The sequence below is a fragment of the Gracilinanus agilis genome, chromosome 4, assembly GCF_016433145.1.
Source record: "Gracilinanus agilis isolate LMUSP501 chromosome 4, AgileGrace, whole genome shotgun sequence".
Lineage (NCBI taxonomy): Eukaryota > Metazoa > Chordata > Mammalia > Didelphimorphia > Didelphidae > Gracilinanus > Gracilinanus agilis.
Window position 1 is genome coordinate 132,775,302 of NC_058133.1, and position 12,140 is coordinate 132,787,441.

The following is a 12,140-nucleotide window of genomic DNA, read 5'->3' on the forward strand; positions in this document are numbered from 1 at the left end:
GTATTAAGTGACTTGCCTAAAGTCACACAGTCATTAAGTGTCTGAAGCCAGATTTGAACCCAGGTCCTCTCAACTCCAGTTCCGATGCTCTATCCACTGTGCCACCTACCTGCCCCTACACACTTTCTTGATTACAGTAAATGTGAGACCTAGCTAAGTTCAAGCAACTTGAATAGTACTAAGACTTGATGTGCACAGAAAAGGAAAACATTTTTTATTCAAGTTTATGAATATAACAACACTTTGTGGCTCTGTTTTCTACCATGAAAAAAGTTTCTGTTTCAAGATTTTATTTTACTTATTACCACACATTTTTGCCTTCCATGTCTTCAGAGCTTTGCTCAATGGAGTCTCAGGCTTTGCCCTCCTACAAAAGTCCTCCCGAGTAAGAGACTAAGCTGGAAACTTGATGAAATGGGGCTTTTCACATCTCAGCAACTAAAAGCCAGTAAGATAGAATGGCATGGAGCTTCTTCTCTTTTCATAGGAGACTAAAACTACATATTGCACTTTTGAAAGACTAATCAACAAATTACAGTCTAGTGAAAGAAGACATTTATTTGATCTGAAAAACTAACTTGTAAAATCCAACTCATTCATCAGAAGATCAATGCAGTGATTTCAAAAGAGAAAGCAAAAATAGCTCAGGTAATGCACTAATTTTTCCTGGTACAGATGGATAACAGGTGAATGCATTTACCATTTTTTTAAAGCTGCATTAATAAAAACAGGTCAATACTTTTTTTAAAAAAACTAAACATTTATCACATAAAATTAGTTATGTCAAATTTTTTAACTACAAATCTTTAAGATTTATACTAATTATATTTTTAGCAACAGTGAAATTTAAAATTTTCCTTCCAGACAAATAGTAAAGCAGGCAAACTGCCTTTTTTACTCAATAGAGGTATAAATCATAGTTTTGCAACTTTTCTATTATAAAAAACAATTTGGTTTTGGATTTAACTTTACCTTCAAATGTCCATATAAAATCTTCCAATATTTCAAGATTTATAAGAAGATATAATCCAGGTAAAACTACTCTCAAGTTTTCTTTTGGAGACTGACCTCAACATTAACTCCAAAAGACCAAGAATCAAACTATAGCTATTTATTAATTCCTCTCCCAGTTATTAGGTGTAGATTTTTTTCAAACTACTATTAATAAGAAACCACCTACCTATATCCCTGCTAGGAGGACGTTCATGACGAAGAAAGAAACGAACTTCACTTTTTTGGATTCCAAGACGTTGTAGAACATCAAACATTCTCTCGTTATCAGCAACTGGACGCTCTTAAAGGAAAAAAGGAAAGAAGAGAAATGAAAAAAGATGTTCTATGCACAAACATGCAAACAAAAAAAGGGAGTAGTTCACCATTTACACTTCATATATGCAAAGTTTCTAATGATAGGAAATCAATAAAATCTTAAGAAAATAAACACAATCTCAAAATTAGAAGATTCTAAATCTGTTTTGTCCCTAACCTCACTCTCTCTGCCCACCACCATATAGTTAATCATTTGCCAAATCTTGCTGTTTCTACCTCAACATCTCACTTATTTCTTTCTCTTCATTCCCACAGCCAACACCTTAGATCAGACCATCTCCTCTTGGCTGGACTATTGTAACAGCCATAGTTCAATTAATCTTCCTGCCTCCAAAGTCTCTATCCATTCCCGTTACAGAGATGTCAAAGTGATTTTTCTAGAGGACAGGCCTGATCATGTCACTTCTCTATAAAATAAATTCAGTGGTTCTTATCATCTCTTAGATCAAATATAAATTCTTCAAAGATCTTTATAATTTGGATTCAGTTGTGTTTTCTTCCTCATCTCTAGGCTCCAGAAGAGGTAGGATGCCTCACATCTTGTAAGCATACATCTCTTGTCTGATTTCCAGAAAGGTAGAAAAGGAGGAAAGGTAGACACCTAATTATACTGCTTCCCTCATGCATCACCTGTCTGTTCTCTAGCCTCCTATGAAAAGAGAAGAAGCTCCATGCCATTCTATCTTACTGGCTTTTAGTTGCTGAGATGTGAAAAGCCCCATTTCATCAAGTTTCCAGCTTAGTCTCTTACTCGGGAGGACTTTTGTAGGAGGACAAAGCCTGAGACTCCATTGAGCAAAGCTCTGAAGACATGAAAGGCAAAAAGCCTGAGACTCTATTAAGGATAATACTGAGCCATAAAGCAGCTGAAGTCTATCATGTTATCTCAACTTTTCACTCTCCCTCTCATCCTGCAAAAACAGTAATACATGCATTTTCCTTGGGAATCTAAACTAGGCTGTTACATGTTGATTAATTATCTTATAGAAATCATTTACTTTCATTGTGTATGAGGAAACTTGTACAAAGATCCTAGCTTGTTTTGCACTCTCTATAAAATGGAAACTACAAACAATATAGTTTATCTTGATCAGCAGTCAGCTTTTCTCAATCCTCCCAATCTGGCTTTGTTCTCTCTTATTTTCTCTCATCTTACATCTCCCTCACCCCACCTTGGAAACCCTCAAGTAATTTGTCAGGCAAGACTTGACAAACTGCTGCATCAAATTCTTGTTCCCTTGCCTAACCTGCCCAAAGTCCTCACAATACAACTGACTTTGAAAATCTCACTAAATTTCTCAATGATTAGCAAATTCCCACCTGCTTATATAGTGATTCTAAAGCCCTATACATCATCAACCAAACCCCAGTCTTCATCCCCCATTGCACATTTACTATTCCCATCCTTTTAAACACCCATCCCAAAGCCCCAGCCAAACTACCCAATCCCCCTTTCCATAGTACCCTCTGGAATTGTTACCACCAAAAAGTAGCATACTTGCTTGCAACTTAAATCTTCCTTTCCCAATGCTTCCATCTTTCTTGCTCCCACAAGACCTGGCTTCCTCCTGATGACCAAGCCTCCTTGACCACCACCCCCCCTCCAGCACTAATGATACTTTCACTCATTTTCCTTGATGCTCTGATTGAGTTAGGGTCCTTGTTCCCCAATACCACTTCCAAGTTCTCCCCTACCACCATCAGTCAATTACATCACTTCCATATCATCTACATATTCCATCCAATCAAAATCTTGCTAACTGTTGTCCTCAGGCCTTCAAGACCCTCCTTTTCCTTCTTCAGTGAGTTCAGTATCTAGACCAAAAACCTTCCTCCCTAATATCTCGCTCCATACAAGAGGACTTCAACATATATAATGGCAAATCCCTCAAACACTCTAATATCCCAGTTCCTCAACCAACTCATTTCCTATGACCTACTCCTGCACCCCAATTGAGTCACACAAATATGGTCATAAATTTGATCTTGACATTATTCACAAATGTATCACCTTCGTGTTCATTAACTCTAAAATTCCCTTACCTGATTACCATTTCTTGACTTTCCACATCTCTCTATGCTTTCTAATTCTAAACCCTGCTTTTCATTCACACTGCAACCTTCAATCCCTCAATCTCCTCAGGTCTCTCCTGGGGCATTACCCCTGAACTACCACATTCTCTCCTTTCCCATCATGACCCACTGGTAAACTAGTTTAACTCTACACTATTCTCTTCTTGAGCTCTTTGTCCCTTTATCATACTATCAAATATGCCCTACCAAGCCTCAGCCTTGGACCTTTTTCACCATCCACAGCCTTAATTCCTATCCTAGTGATGATGAATCAAATTAGAGAAAATCATACAACTGTTCTAAGAGGATTAAATACAAATTTATGCTACATAACTTCAATTGGCCCTCATTACCTCACTAGGTAACCCTTCTACACCTTCATAATTAATTCACTAGCCCATTCACCACAGCAGCTATTCCAAATCTTTTCATTCTCTTCAAACTTTCCATTCCTCCCCATCCTCCCAACCCCTCAACTAAGAACCCAGCCTCATAATTATCCTAAAGAGATAATAAAAAAGCAGAATGGACCTACTTATACAAAAATATTTATAGCAGCTCTTTTTATGGTGACAAAGAATTGGAAATTGAGGGGATGTCCATCATTTGGGGAATAGCTAAACAAAATGTGGTGTGTGTATGTGTGCGCATATATATATATACACACACACACACACACACACATATATATACATACACACACATATATATATTAAAAAAACACTATTGTGGTGTAGGAATTATATAAGCAAGATGGTTTCAGAAAAAGCTGGAAAGATCTACCTGAATTGTTAAGAGCAAAATAAGCAGAACCAAGAGAACATTGCACATACACGGTAACAGTAATATTGTACAATGATAAACTGAAAACATGGCTACTCTAAGCAATGCAATGAGCTTTATAATCATGAAAGACTTATAACAGGGAATACTATCCCCACCTCTACAGAAAGAATGGTTGGAGTCAAGATAGCTGCAAATCAAAGCATACTATCTTTCACATCGTGTAATTACAATTTTATTTTGGGGTTTTGGTTTTGTGTGACTGTGCTCTTATAACAATGACTAATATGGAAGCATGTTTTGCATGATTACAAATTTTTTTTTCTAAATTGAGATTATTTCCTCCTTCATTCTTTATCTCAAAGAGGTAGCCCTTCTCCTTGTGAAAGAGAACCACTACTTACCCACACAAATGATCCCATTCCATCCCATCTCCTCTAGCAGACTGTCCCCTCTACCATCCCTACTCTATCATTTACTTTTAATCTTTCTCTATTGACTGCTTCCCAACTGTCTACAAACAAGTCATGTTTTCCACATTCTCAGAATGTCCTCAATCTTTCTTTCCTTGTTAACTATTTCCCCATCTTTTCTGCCTTTCTGGGAAGGCAGAAACTCTTTAGCCTATTTTTAAGAGGTTCTTCCACTTCCTCTCGCCTAATTCTCTTTTTAAAACTCTACAATCTGGTTTCTGACTTTCACTATTCAACAATAATAATAGCTAACATTTGTATAGTGTTCACCATGTGCCTTTACAGTTATCTCATTTGAGCCTCGCAATAACCCCAAGAACTAGGTGCAATTATTATATCCATTTTACAGATGAGAAAACTTAGGCAAATAGAATTCAAATGATTTGCCCAGGGTCACGCAGCTAGGAAGTAATTGAGGTTATATATGACCTGAGTTGGTTCAACCAAAATTTCTCTCTTCAAAGATACAAATGATCTCTTAATTGCCAAATCCAATAGTTTTTCTCCATCCTCAATTTTCTTAACCTCTCTTCAGCCTTTGATACTGAAGTCCCTTCTTCTCCTTGATACTCTCTCTTCTGTTTTTGGGACAGTACTCCCTCCTGGTTCTTCTGATTGCTCCTTCTTGGTCTCCATTCAGGTCATACCAATTAACCATGGATATACCACAGGTCTCTTATCCTGGGCCATCTTCTCTTCTTCTATACTATTTCACATGGTGATCTTGTCACTGATTCAATTATCATCTCCATGGTAATGACTTTCAAATCTACTTATTCAGCCCTCACTCTCTGCTGACCACCAATCTTACATTTTCTATTGCCTATTAAACATATCTAACTGGATGTCCAGTAGGTATCTTAAACTCAACATGTTTGAATTCATTATTGCCCCCAGAACCCTGCCTACTTTCAAACTTTCTTCTTATTGTCAATGACATCCCTAACCTCCCTAACCTCCCAGTCAATCAGGCCTTCCACCTAGGTGTCATACTCCATTCTTCACTATCTCTCACTCTTTTCCCACCCTCCCTCTATTCAATCTGTTGCTAAGGCCTATCGATTTCACCTTTACATCTCTTGAATATGCTCCCTTCTCTTGTCTGATGCCACCACTCTTAACACAGACCCCTCAATCTATTCACACTTGGAATAGTGCAACAACCTATTGATTGGTAGGCCTATCACAAGTCTCCCCTTACTCTACTCCATCCTCCATTTAGCCACCAAAGTGATTTTACTGAAGTGAAGATCATACGGCGTCATCCCCCTAACTCAAATTTCAGTGTCTCCCTATCACCTCTAGATTGTATATCCTGTTTGGGATTCAAAGTACTTGTTCCAGTTTTCTTTTATACTCCAAACTCTTATATACAGTGACATGCCTCCCTACTGTTACTCTTGGCTCTCAGCATTTTCACTGGCTATCTCTGATGGCGAGAATGTTCTGCCTACTTCATCTCTAATTCCAGGCTTCCTTCGAGTCTCAGCTAAAATTTCACCTTCTACAGTTAGCCTTTCCCAACTCCTCAATTCTAGTAACTTCCCACTATTAATTAATTTCTATTTATCCTGAATATAGCTTGTTTACAGATAGTTGTTTGTTTGGATTGTGATTAGTCTTTAATTGCATCCCCAGCTGCCAGCACAGTGCCTTGGCACACTGAAATGAATGCTTACTGACTATTGACTAACAACTTTCCAGTCTTGTTACACATCATAAGCATGAAACTCTATGTTCCAGTCATACTGGTCTTCTTAATATTTCTCATGCATGACGCTACAATTCCTGCTTCAATGCCTTTGCAATGGATGTTCTTTTAGTCTGTAATGAATATATTCTCTTCTCACTTCTGTCTTGTAGAATCTCTAGTTTCTTTCTCCAAAGCTCAGCTCAAGTGCCATTTTATGCATGAAATCCTTCCTGGATCTCCCCAGCTTTTAATTTATTCTCCCTCAAAAACGTCTTTGACCCTAAACATTTTCTCTGTGTACATATTTGTCTCCCCTGGTAGAATATTAAGATCTTTGAGGACAGGAATTGTTTTTTCCACTTCTGTCTCTGTAAATTCAGAATCCAGAACAACTTTTAGCACAGTGTAGGTGCTTAATGCTGGATGATTTAAATGACCTCAGAAGCCATGTGGTTCAACACATACATGAACAAGAATCTATACCTAATATGGGTGATCTGTCAACCTTTAAAGCCCTCTGTTGAAAGAGAACTTACTCCATTAAGCAGGTCACTGCATTTTCTAAACTAAAATAATTTCTTTTCATTTAATTTCATTTTCTGGTCTGAATTCCCTCTCTTCCATTCTCTCTCCTCCAATTGAGAAAGCAAGAAATACAAAATCTATTTATATGTACAGTCATATAAGACAAATTCTGACATTAGTCATATCTCCCCCCACCCCTAAAAAGATCCCCCTAAAGAACTGCACTGAGTCTATTACCTCTCCCTCAAGAGGGAGGTAGCAAGTTTGAGTCTTTGAGAATTATGTTTAGTTATTGTTAATCAAAGTTCTTCCCAAGTTGTTCAAATTTCTTTGCTTTACAATATTGTTGTAATTGTATACATTTTTCTGCTGGTTCTGCTCACAAGTCTTCCTAGGTTCCCCTTTATCACTTGGTTCAGCCATTCCCCAACTACTGGATACCTCTTAAGTTTCCAGTTCTTTACTACCACAAAAAGAACATACATACATATGTATGAATATTGTGAAAGGGAATTTTTAACTCCCTTTGTTTATTTCAACTTAATCAAGAACTTGGAGTGTTCCTCCTTTCACACTTAAGTCAGGTACTTGAAGAACCTTTTATTAGAAAAGGAAGTTCACACTCTCAAATAGATCCCACAAGCACTGCCCCCACCCCAACCCCACCTCTGAATAGTGCTAGACAAATTAAGAAACTATGATTGGTTCCTGAGGTGTGATGTGGGAGAACTGTTGGGTAGAGGAAAATGCTTATAAGGTGAGATCCAACAGGAAGTTGGGCCATTCTCATTTTGGATTCAGCTTTCTGATTTGGACTTTGGATTCTGGTGGACTTTCGGATTCAGCTTACTACATTGGTAACTCGGGCTGAAGAGGGATCCTTACTCTGGTGAGACTCTTGCCTCCTTGGAGTTAGAGATTGCCTTTTAGAGCTCAGCCTCTTTGGCGTCAGTCCTTTGGTTGGTGAAACGCTTGGCTGGAGACACTATGTGGGGCTGGTGAGAGTCACATTCGGATTCCCATTTGTGGTCTGGAGGCACTCAGATTCAGATTTAGGGTATTTAGCTAGGTAATATTTTCTATCTCCTTCCTATATTTCCCCCTTTACTATCTCTACTTTGCTGTAATAAAGCTACTAACAGCCTTGTGACTTGAGTTAATTTTTATAAACAGAGGTCACAAAAACTTTTTATAACTCTTAATTTGACCAAAACCAATTTTAACTCTTACAATTTAAATGCTATATAGAGAGATCAAGAGACAGAGAGTGTACATGAGTCCTTATCCTCTTTCTATGGTCTCACTGGGGAATAGACCTAGTAGTGAGTATTGTTAGGTCAAAGGCACAGTTTAATAGTTTTCGGGGCAAGCTCCAAATTGTGTTATGGTATGTCTTCAGTTCCACCAATAGTGCAATAAGTTAAATATTTTCTCATAGCTCTTCCAGCATTTGGTACCTCAAGAACTGTTTTTGATTTGCATTGCTCTAATTACTAAATTTATAACAATTTTTTCATATAGCTATTAATAGGTTAGATTTGTTCCTCTGGAAACTGCCTATTCATATCCTTTAACCATGTTTTTTGGTTTTTTGGTTTTTTTTTTAAACCCATATCTTCCATCTTGGAGTCAATATTGTGTATTGGCTCCAAGGCAGAAGAGTGGTAAGGGTAGGCAATGGGGGTCAAGTGACTTGCCCAGGGTCACACAGCTAGGAAGTGTCTGAGGCCAGATTTGAACCTAGGACCTCCCGTCACTAGGCCTGGTTCTCAATACACTGAGCTGCCCCCTAACCATGTTTTAATTGAGGAATGGCTCTACTTAAACATACAAATCAGTTCCCTACATATCCCTTTATCAGAGGACCTGATTCAAAGACTTTTTTCCCCCAATTCCAGGCTTCTATTTTAATTTTATGTACAATGGCTTTGTTTATTCAAAAACCTTTAAAATGTATGTGTCCCTTTTACTTCCTGTGAATCTTTTAATCTCTTGTTTGGTCACTGAACTCTACCCCATAAATCGGACAGGTAATTTCTTTCATGTTCCTCTAAATTGTTTATAAAACATTCATGTCTAAATCATGTACCCATTTGGAGCTTAGCTTAGTACGTGATATGAGATGTTAGTCTATACCTAGTTTTTCCTGGACTACTTTCCAGCTTTCCTAACAATCTTTTTTTTTTTTTTAAACCCTTACCTTCCATCTTAGAATCACTACTAAGTATCCTTTCTAAGTTAGAAGAGTGGAAGGACTAAACAATTGAGGTTAAGTGACTTATCCAGAATCACAAAGCTAGGAAGTAACTGAGGACACATTTGAACCCAAGCCCTCTCACTGCCAGGACTGGTTCTCTATCCACTGAGCCACTTAGCTGCCCCTTTCCTTTCAATTTCTGATTAAAAAAAAAAAAAGAATTCTTACCCTAGTAGCTGGGATCTTTTGAGTTTATCAAACACTAGGCTTCTGTGCTTGTTTGCTCCCGTATTTTGTATACCTAATCTCTTTCACTAATCAACCTATTTCTTAACCAGTAACAAATTGTTTTAATAATAATAGAAATAATAATAGCATTTACATAGTATTTACTATGGGCCAGGCACTTTAAGCATTTTACAAATATTGCTTTATTTGATCAATAATCTTGGGAGGTAGGTGTTATTATAATCTTCATTTTACAGATGAGGAAATTGAGACAAAGGTTATGTGACTTGCCCAGGGTCTAAGGTCATATAGTATGCTCAATCTACTATGTCACCTATTTGCCTTAAGGCAAATTTATAGTCTAGTTTGAGATCTGGTAGTACTAGAGTTCCTTCCTTCTCACTTTTTCACTAATTCCCTTCTTGACTTTTTGTTCCTTCAGATGAATTTTATTGTTATTATTTTCTAGCTCTATAAAGTAATACTTTGGTAATTGCATTGTTATGTCACTGAATAAGTAAATTAATTTAGGCAGTATTGCCATTTTTATTATATTGGCACAGTCTGAGTAATTAACCGTTCTCTGATTATTTAGTTGTCTTGATTTGGATAAAAGGTTTATAATTGTGTGTCCTTTTTTAGCAGGCATATTCCTAAGTATTTAATACTATCTGTAGATATTCTAAATGAAATTCCTTTTTTCTATCTTTTCCTGCTTTATTTTGATAACAATAATACAGCTTTGCTGATGGGTTTGTGTGGTTTTATTTTATATTCTGCAACTTTGCTGAAATTGTTAATTGTTTTAATTATTTTTAATTGACTCGAGGATTCTCTAAATTACACCATATGATAACTGTTCCCTCTTTGCCTATTTTTCCTCAATTTCTTTTTCTCCTCTTTTTTGCTACAGACAGCATTTCTAGCATGATACTGAATAGTAATGGTGGTAATAGACATCCTTATTTTTCCCCTGATCATATTTACAATGTTGGACCCTGGTTATAAATGGATATTACTTATATTAAGGAAAGCTCTATTTCTATAAGCATGGTTTTATTGTTTTTATTATTGATATAACATATATTATATACATTAACATAAAAACACAAATAAATATAATTAATTATGTTGATAGTTCTTATATCAAACCAGCTCTGCATACCTGGTATAAATCCATTCTGGTTATTGTATATAATCTTTGTGATATGTTCTTCTAGTCTCCTTGCTCATATTTTACTTAAAATTTTTGCATCAATATTCTATAGTTTTCCTGTTCACTTTTTTTTTTTTTTTAACCCTTGTACTTCGGTGTATTGTCTCATAGGTGGAAGACTGGTATGGGTGGGCAATGGGGATCAAGTGACTTGCCCAGGGTCACACAGCTTGGAACTGGCTGAGGCCGGGTTTGAACCTAGGACCTCCTGTCTCTAGGCCTGACTCTCACTCCACTGAGCTACCTAGCTGCCCCCTCCTGTTCACTTTTAACTCAAACTAACTTATGATTCAAGACCATACTGTGTCATAAAACTACGGAAGAGATAAGGAGTGCAAAGGGAAGGAGGAGGAAGAGAGAATGTCATATATGGGAGAGAAGCAGGTAGGTCAATTTGGTTGGAATACAGACTATTAAATCACTGTGCATGAGAGGTAGTGTGATACATTACAAAGAGTAGAGGATTTTGAGTACAATTCTGTGTTCAAGTCCTGGCTCTGTCATTCATCTGTGGGAACTTGGACAAGTCTCTACTTCTCCAGGCTTCAGTTACTCAACTATAAAATGTAGGAGTTGGATAAAATAATCTCCCAATTCCCTTCAGCTCTATAGCCCATAATCCTATGAAATAACTCTAGAAATAGACGATGTGCATTTCTAGTCTGGACAGACTATAAGGGCTTTAAAAACCAAATAGAAGAAACCACAGGAAGCTCTTGATGAGGGAAGGAACCTGAACATATCTTTTAGGAACAGCAATTTAGCTAATCTGCCCAGATTCCTTTCCTACCCAAGAACCTCCAGGGGGCTTCTTCTCACCTAGTTCTAGTCTACATTATTCTCTTCTTTAAGTATTCTGTCACTTTATCCTCTTGTTGATCTCTCCCAGCAAAGTTCCAGCCTTGGATCATTCCCATCAATTGCCTTTCTATTCATGTACTAAGTGAAGCTGGAAAAAAAAAAAAAAGGAAATTGTGCAAACTGGGTTCACTGCAAAATTATGTTACAGAATCGTAAGTGGGCTCTCATTGTAACAAGGAAACCTTTTTACTCCTCTCTAATCAATGAACTATCTCACTACAGTGACTTTTCTAAAACTTTTTAATCATCCTCATACTTCCCAAATGAGCCAACTAATTAATTTAATAATAACATACACATTTCCCTTGTGTGGCTTAAAAGCATGGGAAATGGGGGGAAAGTTTCTAACAAAACCCTCAGATATCAATTTTGAAAACTAATTTAAAACATTCAAAAATCACATAAAATATAAACTTTATTTGAAGGCAATTCACACTGAAACATCGACTGGCAGAGCCAGCACTAGAAATGACATCTCCTAACTCTACTACCCTTTCTACAAATGTTCTTGAGGATAAACAAGTGCTTTTTAAACAAAACCTTACTACTATGTCTCAAAAGTAATAAACAATGGTGATGGCACAGCCACAAGATTAGATTACCTGAACTACCCCACACTTCAGCCAAATGGCAGTCACTCTCTCCAGGTTCCTTACAAAGCTCTACCACATCTCTGCATGTTGTTTCTGGTGTAACTGGAACCTCTGTGAAGTTCTGTTCATTGTTGCTAAGGTACACAGTAAGAAACATCTAAAAAATAAA

General features: G+C 37.1%; 1 protein-coding gene across 1 annotated transcript in view; it reads right to left on the reverse strand.

The window, feature by feature from the left end:
* Positions 1–12,140, reverse strand: part of TP53BP2 (tumor protein p53 binding protein 2) — an 86,772-nt gene that overhangs the window by 35,052 nt on the left and 39,580 nt on the right. Inside the window, 2 exon segments of the mRNA XM_044674967.1 lie at positions 1,181–1,294; positions 11,981–12,128. Of these exon segments, the coding sequence (XP_044530902.1) occupies positions 1,181–1,294; positions 11,981–12,128 (262 nt within the window).